Source organism: Eucyclogobius newberryi, unplaced genomic scaffold (assembly GCF_026437365.1).
Source record: "Eucyclogobius newberryi isolate DKJ021-1_F unplaced genomic scaffold, fEucNew1.0.hap1 SCAF_6, whole genome shotgun sequence".
Lineage (NCBI taxonomy): Eukaryota > Metazoa > Chordata > Actinopteri > Gobiiformes > Gobiidae > Eucyclogobius > Eucyclogobius newberryi.
Window position 1 is genome coordinate 5,312,106 of NW_027316278.1, and position 20,174 is coordinate 5,332,279.

The following is a 20,174-nucleotide window of genomic DNA, read 5'->3' on the forward strand; positions in this document are numbered from 1 at the left end:
GGTCATGTATATTCTGGGGGGTCACATATATTCTGGGGGGTCATATATTTTCTGGGGGGTCACATATTTTCTGGGGGGTCACGTATATTCTGGGGGGTCACGTATATTCTGGGGGGTCACATATATTCTGGGGGGTCACGTATTTTCTGGGGGGTCACGTATATTCTGGGGGGTCACATATATTCTGGGGGGTCACATATATTCTGGGGGGTCACACATACTGGGGGGTCATATATTTTCTGGGGGGTCACATATATTCTGGGGGGTCACATATATTCTGGGGAGTCACATATATTCTCAACTTATATCCAGTCAGAGAAAAGCGCAGACTTCTTCTCTTCGTTTTCAAACGCACAAATCGCTTCTATGTGTGTGTATTTCCACAGAGGGAGCTGCAGGGGGCGCTCTACCACTGTCCAGTGTTACTACAGAACACGCCACGTCAAAACTGGGCCTAAGCCTGGACAGAGGTGAACACGCACTAAATCACACGTTATAAGTCAGTGTTGTGATCCTAACCTGAGCGTTAGAGCTTCTGCTCCACCTGTGTCTGACAACTACACTTTAAAACAGCCTCTCATAAAACTACAGTCTTAAACTACAGACTTAAACTACAGTCTTAAACTACAGACTTAAACTACAGTCTTAAACTACAGACTTAAACTACAGTCTTAAACTACAGACTTAAACTACAGTCTTAAACTACAGACTTAAACTACAGTCTTAAACTACAGACTTAAACTACAGACTTAAACTACAGACTTAAACTACAGTCTTAAACTACAGTCTTAAACTACAGACTTAAACTACAGACTTAAACTACAGACTTAAACTACAGTCTTAAACTACAGTCTTAAACTACAGACTTAAACTACAGTCTTAAACTACAGACTTAAACTACAGTCTTAAACTACAGACTTAAACTACAGACTTAAACTACAGTCTTAAACTACAGACTTAAACTACAGACTTAAACTACAGTCTTAAACTACAGTCTTAAACTACAGTCTTAAACTACAGTCTTAAACTACAGACTTAAACTACAGTCTTAAACTACAGTCTTAAACTACAGACTTAAACTACAGTCGTAAACTACAGACTTAAACTACAGTCTTAAACTACAGACTTAAACTACAGTCTTAAACTACAGTCTTAAACTACAGACTTAAACTACAGTCTTAAACTACAGTCTTAAACTACAGTCTTAAACTACAGACTTAAACTACAGTCTTAAACTACAGTCTTAAACTACAGTCTTAAACTACAGACTTAAACTACAGTCGTAAACTACAGACTTAAACTACAGACTTAAACTACAGTCTTAAACTACAGTCTTAAACTACAGACTTAAACTACAGACTTAAACTACAATCTTAAACTACAGACTTAAACTACAGTCTTAAACTACAGACTTAAACTACAGTCTTAAACTACAGACTTAAACTACAGTCTTAAACTACAGACTTAAACTACAGTCTTAAACTACAGACTTAAACTACAGACTTAAACTACAGACTTAAACTACAGTCTTAAACTACAGTCTTAAACTACAGACTTAAACTACAGTCTTAAACTACAGACTTAAACTACAGTCTTAAACTACAGACTTAAACTACAGACTTAAACTACAGTCTTAAACTACAGACTTAAACTACAGACTTAAACTACAGTCTTAAACTACAGTCTTAAACTACAGTCTTAAACTACAGTCTTAAACTACAGACTTAAACTACAGACTTAAACTACAGTCTTAAACTACAGTCTTAAACTACAGACTTAAACTACAGTCGTAAACTACAGACTTAAACTACAGTCTTAAACTACAGACTTAAACTACAGTCTTAAACTACAGTCTTAAACTACAGACTTAAACTACAGACTTAAACTACAGTCTTAAACTACAGTCTTAAACTACAGTCTTAAACTACAGACTTAAACTACAGTCTTAAACTACAGTCTTAAACTACAGTCTTAAACTACAGACTTAAACTACAGTCGTAAACTACAGACTTAAACTACAGACTTAAACTACAGTCTTAAACTACAGTCTTAAACTACAGACTTAAACTACAGACTTAAACTACAATCTTAAACTACAGACTTAAACTACAGTCTTAAACTACAGTCTTAAACTACAGTCTTAAACTACAGTCTTAAACTACAGTCTTAAAGAGGAATATTGGTCTTTCCCGTAAACAGAAACCTGAGAAGCGCTTCACTGTGTTGTGTTCTGATGGGCTTAGATCGGTCTGAACCAGGTCTGAACCAGGACTAAACCAGGTCTAAACCAGGACTAAACCAGGTCTAAACCAGGACTAAACTAGGTCTAAACTAGGACTAAACCAGGTCTGGAGCAGGTCTGAGCCTTAGACCAGGTTGAACTCCTTCAGGTTGTGGCGCAGGATGGTGTCTTTGACGGCCACAAACACAAAGCGGATGTTCTCGGTGTCGGTGGCGCAGGTGAAGTGATGGTACAGCGTCTTCTCTTTGTCTGGGTTTTGGTCTTTGTACATTTTCAGGATGAACTCTTGCGCTGACTTGATGTCCTGCTGCGGACCTGCTCGAGGACACAGAGAACACGGTCACTGCAGGCGCGCCGGAGTCGGGGCCTCGTCGCCATGGTTACGCGTCAACATATAATACTGTGGCAAGGTTTCGAAACTAAACCAGGGAAAATAACTATTAAATAACGAGCACAATAATAATTGTAGCCTTCGCCTCTAACAGAGCGAACGTTAGGGTCTGTCTTACTCTTCTGACACGGGCAACTCACAATAAACCCCTAATAAAGGCCCCCCGGAGCATTTCCAGGGGGCGGGGCCGGGGGCCAAGAGGCTGGACTTGGCCGCTGGAGGCTGGAGTGGGAGGGGCCAGTCCATATATGGTGATAGTGTTTGACCCGATGACTGATACCTTGTCGTGGCCATGAAAGAAGCGAGCGACGACATGACTTGATTTTCCATTTTTCAATTTTTTCCCCAAATTAAAAAAACGAAACAAAAAAACGTAAATAAATTGAAATACTGCCTATTTCACCCGTATTTGTCCTCATCCTTCGTTTACTCAGTCCTCAGTCCTGCATGTTTGAGTCATCCTGTATTGTCCTGGAACTGAGCTCAGAAACGTCCTGTTTTCACCTAGCTCCTAGCCCCGCCCACATCGCCGTGCGCTTGTGATGTGACAATGTGCCGCTCGTTATTGCGACGTTATTTCCTGCTCTCAGGTCTCAGAAAGAACTCCAAAGCTGGTGGTCCTTGGCTTCTCTCACGTGACTTTCTAAATGAACGTGAATCTATTACTGAGCCGCTTTAGAGCGTTTACGATGAACGAAATGTGACGTAACGATCTGCGCCCGTCACTGAGGCCTCTTGTGTGAGGCGGGGGCCCCTCGGACGCTGTGACCCACCTGTGAACTCGGGAAAGTACGTGGCGATGTGAGAATGCACGATCTTCTCCTCCAGGATGTCCGTCTTGTTGAGGAAGAGGATGACGGAGGCGCGCTGGAACCAGGGGTAGTTGATGATGGTTTTGAACAAGGCTTTGCTCTCCTCCATGCGGTTCTGCACACACACATCTGTGAGGGTCTGGACCGGGCTCTGGACCAAGGTCTGGACCGGGGTCTGGACCAGGCTCTGGACCGGGCTCTGGACCGGGGTCTGGACCAGGCTCTGGACCGGAATCTGGACCGGGCTCTGGACCAAGGTCTGGACCGGGGTCTGGACCAGGCTCTGGACCGGGCTCTGGACCGGGGTCTGGACCAGGCTCTGGACCGGAATCTGGACCGGGCTCTGGACCGGGCTCTGGACCGGGGTCTGGACCGGGGTCTGGACCGGGCTCTGGACCGGGGTCTGGACCCGGGTCTGGACCGGGCTCTGGACCGGGGTCTGGACCGGGGTCTGGACCAGGCTCTGGACCGGGGTCTGGACCGGGGTCTGGACCGGGGTCTGGACCGGGCTCTGGACCGGGGTCTGGACCTGGGTCTGGACCGGGCTCTGGACCGAGCTCTGACCGGGCTCTGGACCGGGCTTTGACTCAGAGCGGACCACAGGAGCTCACCTCATTATCACACTCGGCCAGCACTTGGTCGTACTCGCTCAGCGCCACCAGGAAGATGATGGAGGTGACGTTCTCGAAGCAGTGGATCCACTTCCTCCTCTCTGACCTCTGACCCCCCACGTCCACCATCCTGTCAGTATTAAACACGCACGAGACATGTTTCTATTGGCTCACTTTGGATATCAAAGTGTCTCCACTGTCTCTGACTCTGAGGGGAGTGGACTCTGAGGGGAGTGGACTCTGAGGGGAGTGGACTCTGAGGGGGGTGGACTCTGTGAGGAGTGGACTCTGAGGGGAGGGGACTCTGATGGGAGGGGACTCTGAGGGGAGGGGACTCTGAGGGGAGGGGACTCTGAGGGGAGTGGACTCTGAGGGGAGTGGACTCTGAGGGGAGTGGACTCTGAGGGGAGTGGACTCTGTGAGGAGTGGACTCTGTGAGGAGTGGACTCTGAGGGGAGGGGACTCTGAGGGGAGGGGACTCTGATGGGAGTGGACTCTGAGGGGAGGGGACTCTGAGGGGAGTGGACTCTGAGGGGAGTGGACTCTGTGAGGAGTGGACTCCGAGGGGAGTGGACTCTGAGGGGAGGGGACTCTGAGGGGAGTGGACTCTGAGGGGAGTGGACTCTGAGGGGAGTGGACTCTGAGGGGAGTGGACTCTGTGAGGAGTGGACTCTGTGAGGAGTGGACTCTGAGGGGAGGGGACTCTGAGGGGAGGGGACTCTGATGGGAGTGGACTCTGAGGGGAGGGGACTCTGAGGGGAGTGGACTCTGAGGGGAGTGGACTCTGTGAGGAGTGGACTCCGAGGGGAGTGGACTCTGAGGGGAGGGGACTCTGAGGGGAGGGGACTCTGAGGGGAGTGGACTCTGAGAGGAGTGGACTCTGAGGGGAGGGGACTCTGAGGGGAGTGGACTCTGAGGGGAGGGGACTCTGAGGGGAGTGGACTCTGAGGGGGAGGGGACTCTGAGGGGAGGGGACTCTGAGGGGAGGGGACTCTGAGGGGAGTGGACTCTAAGGGGAGGGGACTCTGAGGGGAGTGGACTCTGAGGGGAGGGGACTCTGAGGGGGGTGGACTCTGTGAGGAGTGGACTCTGAGGGGAGTGGACTCTGAGGGGAGGGGACTCTGAGGGGAGGGGACTCTGAGGGGAGTGGACTCTGAGGGGAGTGGACTCTGAGGGGGGTGGACTCTGTGAGGAGTGGACTCTGAGGGGAGTGGACTCTGTGAGGAGTGGACTCTGTGAGGAGTGGACTCTGAGGGGAGGGGACTCTGAGGGGAGGGGACTCTGATGGGAGTGGACTCTGAGGGGAGGGGACTCTGAGGGGAGTGGACTCTGAGGGGAGTGGACTCTGTGAGGAGTGGACTCCGAGGGGAGTGGACTCTGAGGGGAGGGGACTCTGAGGGGAGGGGACTCTGAGGGGAGTGGACTCTGAGAGGAGTGGACTCTGAGGGGAGGGGACTCTGAGGGGAGTGGACTCTGAGGGGAGGGGACTCTGAGGGGAGTGGACTCTGAGGGGGAGGGGACTCTGAGGGGAGGGGACTCTGAGGGGAGGGGACTCTGAGGGGAGTGGACTCTAAGGGGAGGGGACTCTGAGGGGAGTGGACTCTGAGGGGAGGGGACTCTGAGGGGAGTGGACTCTGAGGGGAGGGGACTCTGAGGGGGGTGGACTCTGTGAGGAGTGGACTCTGAGGGGAGTGGACTCTGAGGGGAGGGGACTCTGAGGGGAGGGGACTCTGAGGGGAGTGGACTCTGAAGGGAGTGGACTCTGAGGGGAGTGGACTCTGTGAGGAGTGGACTCTGTGAGGAGTGGACTCTGAGGGGAGGGGACTCTGAGGGGAGGGGACTCTGAGGGGAGGGGACTCTGAGGGGAGGGGACTCTGAGGGGAGGGGACTCTGAGGGGAGTGGACTCTGAGGGGGAGGGGAGGGGACTCTGAGGGGGGTGGACTCTGTGAGGAGTGGACTCTGAGGGGAGTGGACTCTGAGGGGAGTGGACTCTGAGGGGAGGGGACTCTGAGGGGAGGGGACTCTGAGGGGAGTGGACTCTGAAGGGAGTGGACTCTGAGGAGTGGACTCTGAGGGGAGTGGACTCTGAGGGGAGGGGACTCTGAGGGGAGTGGACTCTGAGGGGAGTGGACTCTGAGGGGAGTGGACTCTGAGGGGCGTGGACTCTGAGGGGAGGGGACTCTGAGGGGAGGGGACTCTGAGGGGAGGGGACTCTGAGGGGAGTGGACTCTGAGGGGAGGGGACTCTGTGAGGCCAGATGATTGGACCAGAGAGAACACAAACTCGGAATCAGAAAATAATAACTTGTGACAAACCTCTGTATTTCCAGTGATGCTAGCTTTGATGCTAAGCCCACATGCTTAGCAAAACCAAGCTAGCAAAACACATTAGCATCAGCCGTTTCCTGTTTACTGACGCATGTGTTTGGATCTATAATATGATATTTCCAGTGCATAATGCATCTAACATGATCCAAAGCCAATGCATTAGATAAAGAGAGGTTAAAACGTGAAGTTGAGGCTTTGCAGAGAAGTCAAAGAAGCTGGAGATAAACCAGAAGTAGTTTCCCGTCTTCTCCAGCTTTAGCCACGTCTCAGACACAAACATGACTCACGAAATGTTATCTTTGCTGAGATCGGCCTCTGGATTAAAAAGTATAATCCAGATACTATCTAAGATTTGATTTCCAAAGAACTGCAGCGAGGAAAGTTCTCCCACTTTGACATGATGAAGGTCTGAAACTGAAACACACTCCGGCCTCACCTGAAGATGACGTTCTCCATGTCGAAGGGGTACTCGATGATCCCCGTGGTGGGCACCCGGACCCTGAGGATGTCCTGGAGATCGGGTAGATAGGAGGCCTGGGAGATCCGCTCCAGGTCGCTCAGGTAACTGGAGACATTTAAGATGGAAATGTCTGAAAGATGAACCAACCCGAGTTGAACCTTATTATTATGATCACTATTTATTATTTATTATCACTTTCTGAAGCTGTCGCGAAAACACAAAATTCATGGGTTCGATTCCCGGGCCAAACCAACATCACATGATCTCTCTGGGTGGAGTCTGCATGTTCTCCCCGTGTTACCGTGGGTTCTCTCCGGCTCCTCCCACCGTCCAAAGACAGGCATGCTCTAAATTGGCCCGAGTGAATGAATGTGAGAGTGACGTGAGAGTGAATGGTTATCTGTGTGTCTATGTCTCTGTGTTGACCCTGCGACGAGTTGGCCACCGTCCAGGGTGTACCCCGCCTAAGGCCCAAAGACACTGGGATAGGCTCCAGTCACCCGCGACGCCAAAAGGGAACAAGCAGTAGAAAATGAATGAATGAACCATAAACCAGGTCCACCAGGCTGGCAGCTTTTACAACGGGGAAGAACCAAAACAGCGAGCAGAACGTGGCTCAGGAAAGAACCTTCTTGCTTAGGGAACTTTGAGGACACTATTGCACGGGATCTGGTCGTCGTATTAGCAGTTCTTCCGGGACATCGCTCATCTTCTGTATATTTGTTGTGTTGAGAAGTGCAGCCAAACTAAATCCCCTTGCGGTACACTAAAGACCACTTGACCTTGCTAAAGACCATTTGACCTTGCTAAAGACCACTTGACCTTGCTAAAGACCACTTGACCTTGACCTGCCCCTTCTCTGCAGTACACACGATATTGCCGCAGCCATTACAAACTTGGACCATTGAAACCGGCGCTCGGCGGAGGCTCTCGCAGCCCCGGCCCGTGTCGACGCGAGCTCGCCCTCACTATTTGGTGGAGTCGGAGAGCTGGTACTCCCTGCGGCGCTCGTAGCACTCCTGAATCCCGGAGTCCTCCCACAGGCTCTTGATGGCCACGGCGTGAGACGGGTCCAACTCCTCCACTTTGTCCACCTCCACCTCCAGGATGGTGCTGCCCCGTCCCTGCGAGACAGAGGGACCAGGCTCGTCACCCGGACACGGACGACGTCATAAACCGTGAAGCCAAAACATGTGACGTGGAGGTGATCGATGCAAATGTTTCAAACTGTGACATTTAGCAGGTTCCGAACACGAGTCGATTGTGTACGGCATGTTTTTGTCATTCTGACTTGATGGAGTAGAACATGTGGTGAATATTTATATCAAGTTTGTGAAGAGTTTAAAATGACAGAATACAGAGTTCTAGACCGGATTGAAAACAGAGAGTTCACACTTGACTGACAGTTTGAACGATCATTCAACAATATATGGTATTATTTTTTGTCAAATCATCAACTGTTGTGTGTTGTGAGGGTTTTGGCCCTTGTTTACAGTTTGGTTGCTAGGTAACAGCAGGGGAATTACCTCTACCAATGTCATATTTGCAGCTCATGTCCAACCAGGAAGTACAATACATACATACGAACATACAAGGTCTGAAGGGGCAGTACCTGGTTCTGGTTCTTGGGGCAGTACCTGGTTCTCGGGGCAGTGCCAGGTTCTCAGGGCAGTGCCTGGTTCTCGGGGCAGTACTTGGTTCTCGGCTGCAGTACTTGGTTCTCGGGGCAGTACCTGGTTCTCGGGGCAGTACCTGGTTCTCGGGGCAGTACCTGGTTCTCGGAGCAGTACCTGGTTCTCGGCTACAGTACCTGGTTCTCAGGGCAGTACCTGGTTCTCGAGGCAGTACCCGCTTCTCGAGGCAGTACCTGCTTCTCGGGGCAGTACCTGGTTCTCGGGGCAGTACCTGGTTCTCGGGGTCAGCGAAGGCGATGCTCAGAGCCTCCATGGCCCGGATCATGGCCTGCATGGACGTGTAGATGTTCTGGAACACTAGCTTGGCGTAGCTCCTCTTGTCCTCGTCCGTGTAGCCTCCTCCGTGGATGATGCGCATCTGTTTGATAAAGGTGCTCTTCCCGCTCTCTCCGGTGCCTGCACACACCACACACACACACCACACACACACACACACACACACACCACACACACACACACACACACACACACACACCACACACACACACCACACACACACACACACACACACACACACCACACACACACACACACACACACACCACACACACACACCACACACACACACCACACACACACACACACACACACACACACACCACACACACACACCACACACACACACCACACACACACACCACACACACACACACACACACACACCACACACACACACCACACACACACACCACACACACACACACACACACACACACACACACCACACACACACACCACACACACACACCACACACACACACACACACACCACACACACACACCACACACACACACCACACACACACACCACACACACACACACACACACCACACACACACACCACACACACACACCACACACACACACACACACACACACCACACACACACACCACACACACCACACACACACACACACACACCACACACCACACACACACACCACACACACACACCACACACACACACACACACACCACACACACACACCACACACACCACACACACACACCACACACCACACACACACACACCACAAACACACACACACCACACACACCACACACACACACACACACCACACACACACACACACACACACACACACGACACACACACACCACACACACACACCACACACACACGCACCACACACACACACCACACACACACACACACACACACGACACACACACACACACACACACACACCACACACACACACACACACACACACACACCACACACACACGACACACACACGACACACACACTTCCATTGTAGAAACCCTTAAAGTCATAGGTGTCAAACGCCAGACGTTTTAATCTGGCCCGCCGAACATTTCAAATTGATATTTAATTTTTTTTTAAAAAATCGATTCATAGAACCATAGTTATATCCATAACCGTTTTTAATCACTAAAACTACTTGTCCCACAATGCCGCAGGTGGCCGCCCCTCCCCCACGGGGCTCTGCTGCACTGCTGTGTGAGCTGCCGAGGGAGAAGTGCACTTTAAGCACTTTTGAGCAGAAGTTTAGTGGTGTGTCAGTTCAGGTGAACAGTACAGATAACTACACAGACGTGGAAATGTTAGTTAGTACATTTAAAAGTTTTTTTAGATCTTGAGAAGTTTATTTTGTTATAAAGTCAAATAGTAGAAAAAGCTTCAGTTGTAGTCATCTGGACTCAGTTTGCAAAAATAGACGTTTCGACTCTCATCCAAGAGTCATTGTCAATAAAAGAATTTAGATCGAGAACTCCGATATTAATACTGTTCTGTGGTAAGACCCGCCCATTGGGAGGAGCCTTCCTGAAGTAGAAAGAGTTGTTTGTTTCAACAGAAACTCCCTCCTTGTATCTACCGAGCCTATTCAGAATCTTAATGGGCTATTAGAATCCTCTTTGTCTTTGTGAGACCCTGGCTCAACCACCCTGAGTACCTGATTAGCATCTGAATGTCCTCTACCTTTCCAGGGGTTCAGAATCCCATTATAAATAACAGGAAGATTAAACCTTAGCCCTCCATTTCTGTTTAAAGAAGGTCTTTCTTTTTTAACAAAAATAGCTTCCTTAACTCCTCTTTCAAACCATCTTTTCTCCTGCTTAAAACCTTCACCTCACCGTCTTCAAACGAGTGATTAGAGGCTTCAAGATGGAGATGCACGGCGCTCTGAGGTCCTGAACTTGTATTTCTTCTGTGCTGATAAAGCCTCTTGTGTAGAGGCTGTTTCGTCTCACCTATGTAACGTTCTTTACAGCTTTCTTCACTGCATTGGATCGAATAAACTACATTGCTCTGTTTTTGAGTCGGCAACTTGTCCTTAGGGTGAACCAGTTTTTGTCTTAAAGTGTTTCCTGGTTTAAAATAAACAGGGACTTCGTGTTGTCTAAAAATTCTTTGCAGTTTTTCCGACAGGCCAGACACATAAGGAATAGAGACACCCTTCCTTCTCTGTTCAGTTTCCCTTTTGTCCTGCTTCTTGGTTCTCTTCACTCTGTTGAGGGCCCAAGCGGGGTAACCACAGGCTGAGAGGGCATTTCGGACATGTTTTTCCTCTTTCTTCTTGCCCTCTGAGCTGGTGGGCACACCTTGAGCTCTGTGTTGTAAGGTTCTGATCAAACCCAGCTTGTGCTGTAGTGGGTGGTTGGAACCAAAGAGCAGATACTGGTCCGTGTGTGTAGGTTTCCTATATACTTCTATTTGGAGTTTCCCGTCCTCTCCTCTGATCGTGGAACAATCAAGAAAGGCCAAGCGATTCTCCTTAGCGTCTTCTCTTGTAAACCTGATATGTGGGTCCACAGCATTGATGTGATCAGAGAAGGTTTCCAGCTCTTGTTTCTTGATTGTTACAAAAGTATCATCGACATAGCGGAGCCACAGTTTTGGGGCTATGCCTGAGAATGAGGACAGTGCCTTCTTCTCAAAGTGCTCCATGTACAGGTTGGCCACTATGGGAGAGACGGGCGAGCCCATGGCACAGCCATGAATCTGTCTGTAAAATTGTCCCCGGAATTGAAAGTAAGTGGTGTTCAGACAGATGTCCAACAGTTTACATATGTGTTCAGGTGTCAGTTTGGTCCTTTCCTGTAGGGTGGTGTCTTCCTGCAGTCTGATCCTCACTGCTGCTACTGCATCAGAGGTCAGATGCAGGTGAACAGGGACACAACATCATATGAAACCATGAGGTCATCTGGGTCCAGTTGGAGATGTTTCACTTTATCCACAAAGTTGTGCGTGTTTTCCACATGATGTTCCGAATTCCCCACAAGCGGAGCCAATATAGTTGTTAAATGCTTGGCCACATTGCAAACTGAGTCCAGATGACTACAACTGAAGCTTTTTCTACTATGGAACACGCCTGGACGAATGAGGGATTACACCGACATAAAGTCAAATGTTTATCTCTGTGTAGAACTGTAGATCATCTCTGAAGTTGTGATGCTCATAAACTGAAGCAAAGTGTTGTTTAAATACATTTCAGATTATGAGAACAAAGGTTTTGTAAAAAAATTTTATCGATCCAGTAATTGCTTCAAAACAGCGTAGGCTATAAAGCTATTTATTTCTTATATTTTTGTAAAGTTTTATGTTTTACGTTATGTTCGGCCCGCGACCCAAATGAGTTTGACAGCCCTGCTTTAAATGCTCTGTGGCATCAGAATCACACAGTCTCAAACAATAATTGAGATCAGATCTAGAAGTTTAAAGCAACTATTTTGTAAAAAAAATTGACATCTTTGCTTTTCAATTATAGAAGACGGAAAAAAATTCTAGCTTCAAAATTGCATTTGAACAACACAAAAATATAATTTGTGGCAAAGTAAGCAATGGAACTGCAAATAAAATGAAAAATGATTCTGATCCTACTAAAGTATGACAGTAACATTGTAACATTGTTGTGTTTGAGGGTCATAAAGGGTCATAAAGGGTCATAAAGGGTCATAAAGGGTCATAAAGGGTCAGGTGTACTGTGCATGGAGGAGGCTCCTTGTCTGTCCTCTCAGTTCTTCTGTTCTTCCTCTCCTCCCCCTCTGTCTCTGTCTCTCCTCTTCTCACCTCCTTCTGTCACTTAAAGTGTCATAATGTCACTTTAACGTTGCAACTTGGTCAAATTTGATTTGATTTATCTCTGAGCTGTTGGTGTGGGCCGTGGTGTGGGCCGCGATGTGGAGGCCGTGGGCCGTGGTGTGGGCCGCGATGTGGAGGCCGTGGGCCGTGGGCAGTGGTGTGGGCCGCGATGTGGAGGCCGTGGGCCGTGGTGTGTGAGCCGTGGGCCGTGGTGTGTGAGCCGTGGGCCGTGGGCCGTGGTGTGGGTTGCGGTGTGGGCCGTGGGCCGTGGTGTGGGCCGCGGTGTGGATACAGGTCCTGGTCATGACCACAGGCCACATTACAGCACAGCCTCATGGACACAGTGTGTGCTCATTGCTCATGAACACATTTGTTTAACAAATGTTGGGCCGAGTGTGGCCCGTGTGAGCAGCTGTGACTGTGTCATCGGCCACAGCCTCCAAGCGGCAGGTTAGAGCATCAAAATCACTTTTTGAAGGCTAAAATGATCTAGATAATAGAACGGCTCTAGGAGGTGTTTTTGCGTTGCAAGGAGTGAGTCAGAACATGCAGGAGTTTGCCAGGGCTGCACTTTGTCACCCGCACTGTTCTCACAGGATCTCAACATCATCTGCTTCATCAAGTCGAGTGTGAGCCGAGTGTCACAAATCTAACCGCAATTCTTGTCAGAAAATGTTCTATTTGAATTCTTTTCCTGCCAAATGTGTTACAGCTCTAATGCAGGTAAACTCCTCCCCACATGTGGGCGTGGCTGAGGAGTGGAGGCACTGCCTCTGCGGCTGAGGGCGAACAAAGAGGGCTAAATGTGTCTTTTAGTTCAGGGGTAAATGCACACCGTTGCGATGGGATTGTGGTTCCGGTGGAAGCCGAAGATGACAAAGGCAAACAAACCAAAAACTAGAACTTTTTCACACAAACTTAATTCTGCCCCGACCCAGTCACAAACCACAAATAAACCGTCAATTCTGAGGCAGAAATGGGTTGGAGGAAAATGTAATAAATGATAAATCTTTTGTTTCTGAAAGTGAAGCGGTCAGTGGTATAATGAGCAGAGGTGGATTCAGAGGTGGTCAGTGAGTGTTTTGCATGCCCTTCCTTCTCGTAAACTCTCCTCGGATTGAAACAAATAAACTTAGACAAATGATGTGCACATTTGAATGCACCTCGTTTCCAAGTCAAGTTTCTCCGAGACACGGAGACGAGCGACTCTCACGAAAACACACGCAAATTCAGCAGCTGTGACATAAGGCGGAGGTGGAGGCGGAGCCCGACTGCACAGAGGGGTCACATGGTCAGGGGGAGGAGCAAACACTTTATACTACGTCCTCAACAAAAAGACGTCTTATTCTGTATAAAAGCTGCTAATCCTGAATCCTTTGCAAACATGTTCGGAAATATATTCTAGTCGTGTTTAGCAGGACTGCAGCTGACGATTACCGTATTTTCTGGACTATAAGTCGCACCTTTTTTCATAGTTTTGGCCGGGTTGCGACTTATACTGATAATTTATACTTATATACTTATACTCCGGAGCGACTTGTATGTGATTTTTTTTTCTCTATTATGCATTTTTTGGCTGGTGCGACTTATAGTTCGAAAAACGCGGTATTTTGATGGTTAAGCGATTATTTCTATTGTACAGTGAGATTTTGTAAATACATATAAACAGAATATTTATGGGAAAAAAGTGTATTATTTAAAAAAAAAAGCTAAAAAAAACTTCTAATAATAAAATAATTAGATTTTTAAAGTAGTCGACTAGTCACAATTAGTTGATTAATCAGTGCAGCCCGAGATAACTAACCTCGGGGTCCCCAAAGTTTCTCAATGTTTCATCCGGGGTTCACTACAGTCTCATTTATAATCAAAGGAGGACAGTTGCATCTATAGATCATTCTCAACCCTCGTCGCTGATTCGTCGCTGATGACTTGCGCGTAAAACATATATAAAAACATATATAAGTGGCACTGGAGTATGAAATGCGGTTGCAAGTGTGAAAATAACAAATAACATCACATAAGTCGCTCCGGAGTATAAGTATATAAGCATAAATATAAGAATAAGTCGCAGCCCGGCCAAAACTATGAAAAAAGGTGCGACTTATAGTCCAGAAAATACGGTAAATAGGTCAATGGAGACAATGTGGAAGTTTAAGGGCTTTTCTGAAATTGTTAAGGGACAAAATGAGAAATTGTGTGTTTGAGTTCTGTGTGGAACCAAACAACGATCCAGAGGCAACGAAATGCTCATGGTAAGATTTAAAGATGTCGAAGTCCCCTTGTAGGGACTTCGAGATGGATATTATCTTCCAAATCGTCGAGGGATTGTTCAGGATCTCTGTGGTATTTTTAAGGAAATGCTCCGATTATACTTTCCGAATCGCCGTAGTGCGATATTACGGTAATGTTCTGCTGCTTTTGCCCTCGCGACGTTCATTTCACGCCAAATCTGAGCTAAAGCAAGGATTATTACCAGCAGTTTCTTCATGGCGCCGCATGGGAGCGCGTCTATCAAGAAATAAAGGTAAATCCATTCAGGAAATAGCTCACTTCAACATCCTCCATTTGCATCATCCCGTGCCCATAAAAAACGTGGCAAAAAGCGTGTTCCAAAAATGGCTAGATATTGCGTCAGGCTTATAGCTAGTGACCCGTCTTCCCGTAGTTTGGACGGGGTATTTTAAAATGTGGACGGGCATTTTACTAATAAATCTTAGAAAAAAAGGGAATATTATCATTAAATCGGGCCGGGAAGCGTTTGACAATAGTCCTCCATGACAGTTTACTGTTTGCAAGTGAAAATGTGCATGCTGCGCGCTGATCGACAAAATTTGTGTGCTTGGCTCTGATTGGCTGCCGAGCCGTGGTCCGGAGAATGCCAATGCCATACTTGTTTTTTTCCGCCCAGTCGCCCCACGGACAAAATTATTTGGACGAGGTGTTTTCAAACCCTATCGTAAAGCCTGTAAATGCGTTTTCAGAACTCTGCAGAGGATTTACTCAGATGGAGGTTTCAGCGTCAGGGCGGAGCTTCAGTTAGTTTGTGCTGAGAGTCTTCCAGGCCACATGGCGACTTCCTGCTTGCAGAATGTGATGTGATCGCTGATGCGTCTCCACACAGCGTCCAGTCCTTCTCTGCCCTTCGGGACCAGGATAATGGGCTCCTCAGAGAAACACAGTCCGTGGCTGTGATCGGACTAACGACTAACGACCGGTTCATCGTCTTGTTTTAGAGCATGGATAACTTACCCAGAGGCTGCCAAATTATACATGTTATAAACCTGATAAAGGCGTCTAAAGGTGTTTTTTCTAAAGGTGTTTTTTCCAGACTACAACAGGATGGGTTCGGATGACATCACTACGTTGCATCATCTCTACCTGTGGGTTTCAGTCTCAAAGCTTTCAAGATCCTAAAATATAACACCTGGACAGTTGGAAATGAGGCTCCTTAAAACTATCTGCGAGTTGGCTAACATTGATTAGCATAGCTGCGCAGCAATACTCTATGTAAACTAGCATTAGCTGCTAACTGTGATACATTTTCCAGCAAAAAAAAGCAAGGTTTTTGAGGATGTTTCAGAAGAAGAACCCTTTGTTTTGAGACTTTCGGTCGGCACAGCCCACAGTGCATCAGGCGCCTTTCGTCCTCTAGATGGTGGTAGTAGCAATGAGTGTGGGACGGCCCTTCGGAGCCATGAAGAGTTTAAATCTGCGGAGCTGGTGCAGGTCAGGAGTCGCAGGTAGAATTTGCTGTTAAACGGTCAGATTTGATGACGTGGTTTATGGTTCATAACTCTGTCATAACTGTCACAACGTTTAAGTCTTTTCTGTCATAAAAACAAACAAAATTCTTTCACAATAAGCCTCAGAACGTGGCGCAATTATTCAAATGAAAGGACTTTTAAGACATAAGATTAAAACGACACCTTTGCGGAGCCAATAATGACGAGGAGCTGCGCAATCTCAGACGTTTGGGTCGCCAAAAGCACCCACGGGTAAAACAGGGGTCACTGGAATGAAAAAGGCTTGTAAACCACTGATCTAAGGGCCCCACAGGACACAGTCAGAGGGGCCCGCCGGCTCCGGAGTGTGACAGCGGCGCACCGGCCTCCGCCCTGTGGCTGGATTTGCATGTGCTTTGCATGAGAGGAGCAGCTTTAAAGAGAGCAGTTCCTGAAATACAGTGTCAGCGCACCGAGGGGCGGGGGAGGGGGTCGTTTTTTTTTAATCGACCGGGAATGCAACGTGCGAATAAAACAAGGAAACGGCCGCGACAAAGTGAAATATCTTCTGTGCCCACGCGAAACAGAACAATACACTGTTATGACGAGGCACGAAGGGCGAACTTCACTAAATGATCCGTGTTTTGAAGCAGATCCGGGCGATACGCTTTATACAAATGAACCATGATTTCTTTATTCCCGCTCCAGCCGCCAATCATTACATTTTCTCTTGAATGCAGCTCAAACAAAGACACTTTTTCCTGTTTTACGCAGCATTTCCAGCACTTTTTCAAGAGATTTCATTGGAGCTGGGCAATATATATATGTGTATAATATGTGTAATGCTGTGAATGTTGTTGTGAAGGTTTGCACAAAGGGTGTACGGTGATATTTCTGCACGTTTGTGATCTGTTTGACTGACATTTCACGCTTGCAACACGTTTAGACACGTTTCTGTTGGACTGACCATAGTTATCAGGATATATAAAAAAAAAAGAAAAAAAATTCAGATTAATTTCCGTCAATAGCATCCACCCCTTGATATAAATGATTTGCTTGAGATGGTTCGTCGCTATGGCAATGGCTCCAATTTCTCATCGTTCTAAAACACTCGGCGATCGACCTGTCACCGCCTCTACATAAACATACCAGGTTTTTTTTTTTTACGTTTTAATGAGTTTCTGTTTCCATTTTAAGCATAAGTCGCCGCTTATTGTGAGTATTCTAAAGTTTTAACACTATATTATATTGCGTTTGAGTCGGAGGCTGGTGAGAGTGACATCGCAATCGGCATTTTAACCTCAAACAAAGATCAAATACATATTATTATCGTCTTATTATTATTAGGGCGGCAAACAGTAATCGATTTGTGACCAGTCGTACTTGGTATTTTCATAATCGTAACGAAAAGACCTTTTAAAACAAAGACAGAAGCATCAATAACTCAAAATGTCAACAACCAACAAACTATTTCTTTCACCTAAAACACACCGTATTTCACCTTTGTTTGGTTGAAAATGTGTAGTAGAAGTGTAGAAGTCTTAACGTACAATAGAAAGCATCATTTGGTCAGTCAATCATCATGAGTGACAATCAGGGCTGCAATGGACCAAAGAAACGCTCCCAGGGACACGCCCAACTTAAAATTTCCAAATATCTGACCAAGTACGCGACTCGTTCGACCCTCGACCGCTCGACTCTTACTGTATCACTCATAAAGGACCAAATCTCGCAGAAAATTCACGTACACATAAACACTGAGCCGCAAAAATCTCATTCCGACGATTGTAAATGTAGTGGATGTGGTGATTATTGCACCGGGCCGATCTTTATGTGCAGTTTAAATACGTTTGTCCGATAATAACGCGCTAATATGACGTTATGACGCACGTTTAGCGCTTTGTTGGGTGAATGAAGTCCACTGCGAGATAAACTAGAGAATAAAACTACTATTATTACTATTTTTTATGTTATTATTGATTTAAAAAAAACTATAAATGATTCGGTGCCATTTTAATGTCTGACTTTGGTTGTTTTAAAGTGATGCCAGATCTTATTATTGACCCGGGGGAAGCAAAACAAATACAATGTGATTTAATATGAGGCTTAATACATTTTTAATAAGTGAAACGTACAGAAAACCTTATTTATGACATTATTTTAGTTTTAAATCGAGACGTTTTGCGTGTTCTGGGCTGTAATATTTTGATAAGAACTGGTAATTGTGCAGTTATTTCCCATTAATTCCCAAAAAAATACAATGTGATTTAATATGAGGCTATGACATTTTTATAAATACGGTTTAACTCATTTACGAATTCATACCATTAATTTAAATTATTGTAACGTTAAAATACATTTTTAATAGGTGAAACGTACACAGAAAACCTTATTTATGACATTATTTTGTCTAAAAATCGAGGCTTTTTGTGTATTTAGGGGTGTAATATGGTAATTTTGCAGTTATTTTGCCGTTATTTCCCATTAACACAAGTTCCCAGAGTCTGTCCCGACTCAAACGTACAAATTGTCCCGCTTTTTGTCCCCCTAAGGATAAGAGTTAGGGTCAGGGTCAGGGTCAGGCTTAGGGTCAGGGTCAGGTTTAGGGTCAGGGTCAGGCTCAGGGTCAGGGTCAGGGTCAGGGTCAGGGTCAGGGTCAGACTTAGGCTTAGGCTTAGGGTCAGGCTTAGGCTTAGGCTTAGGGTCAGGCTCAGGGTCAGGGTCAGGGTCAGGGTCAGGGTCAGGGTCAGGGTCAAGCTTAGGGTCAGGGTCAGGATCAGGGTCAGGCTTAGGGTCAGGCTTAGGGTCAAGCTTAGGGTCAGGCTCAGGGTCAGGGTCAGGGTCAAGCTTAGGGTCAGGGTCAGGATCAGGCTTAGGGTCAGGCTTAGGGTCAGGCTTAGGGTCAGGGTCAGGCTTAGGGTCAGGCTTAGGGTCAGGCTTAGGGTCAGGGTCAGGTCGTGTGGCGCTCACCCAGCAGCAGCAGCTTGAGCTCACGCCGGGAATCGCGCTTGTCCTTCCGCAGCTGCTTCTCGATCTCCTCGCTGATCCTCTGGTTCTCTCGCTCCTCGGCGGAAATGCAGCAGTCCATCATCCTCTCTGCTCCCGCGGCGCGTGCAAACTCAAGTCTCAGTCACAAGTGTCCCGCGCTGCTCAGAGTGTGTGCGGGACCGGCATTCCGCGCCGCGCCCTGGTCCGCTGCTCGTGGGGGAGTCAAAAAGAGAACGAATGAATTGAAAAGGTGGATGAAAGTGAAAATAGGGGAAATGATCTGCTGCAGCGGTGACGTGTGTAACGGCGCGCGAGGCAGGCGTGTCTGAGGTGAAGCTGCACCTGCCGAGCTTTAAGCGGGGCGCGTGAGGGCGTGGCCACCGCGCGCGCGACGCGTCAAGTGCGTCAGAGTGCGTCAGGGAGAAGAGACAGGGAGAGGAGACAGGGAGAAGAGACAGGGAGAAGAGACAGTAAGAAGAGACAGGGAGAAGAGACAGGAAAAAGAGACAGGGAGAAGAGACAGGGAGAGGAGACAGGGAGAAGAGACAGGGAGAGGAGACAGGGAGAAGAGACAGGAAAAGGCTCTCTGGGCTCTCTGGACCCATAGGACTCTCTGGACTCTCTGGACTCTCTGGGTTCTCTGGACCCTCTGGACTCTCTGGACTCTCTGGACCCTCTTGATTCTCTGGATTCTCTGGACCCTCTGGACTCTCTGGATTCTCTGGACCCTCTGGACCCTCTGGACTCTCTGGATTCTCTGGACTTTCTGCATTCTCTGGACTCTCTGGACTCTCTGGGTTATCCAGACTCTCTGGACTCTCTGGACCCTCTGGACTCTCTGGATTCTCTGGACTC

General features: G+C 47.6%; 1 protein-coding gene across 1 annotated transcript; it reads right to left on the reverse strand.

Annotated features, from left to right (window-relative positions):
- Positions 1-2,327: 2,327 nt before the first annotated feature.
- Positions 2,328-19,422, reverse strand: LOC140346977 (guanine nucleotide-binding protein subunit alpha-14-like). The gene is made up of 7 exons (XM_072433274.1): positions 19,302-19,422; positions 8,750-8,934; positions 7,814-7,968; positions 6,821-6,949; positions 4,057-4,186; positions 3,407-3,560; positions 2,328-2,557 (listed from the first exon to the last, which is right to left on the reverse strand). Exons 1-7 carry the CDS (start codon positions 19,420-19,422, stop codon positions 2,367-2,369), a joined length of 1,065 nt encoding a protein of 354 aa, XP_072289375.1. The 3' UTR covers positions 2,328-2,366.
- Positions 19,423-20,174: the final 752 nt, after the last annotated feature.

Coding starts and splice junctions, on each gene's coding strand:
- LOC140346977 (XM_072433274.1), bottom strand. CDS start 19,422: ATGATGGACTGCTGCATTTCCGCCGAGGAGCGAGAGAACCAGAGGATC. Junction 7,969..8,749: donor TCGCTGACCCCGAGAACCAG/GTACTGCCCCGA, acceptor TCTGTCTCGCAG/GGACGGGGCAGCACCATCCT. Junction 2,558..3,406: donor GTACTTTCCCGAGTTCACAG/GTGGGTCACAGC, acceptor GTCCTCGAGCAG/GTCCGCAGCAGGACATCAAG.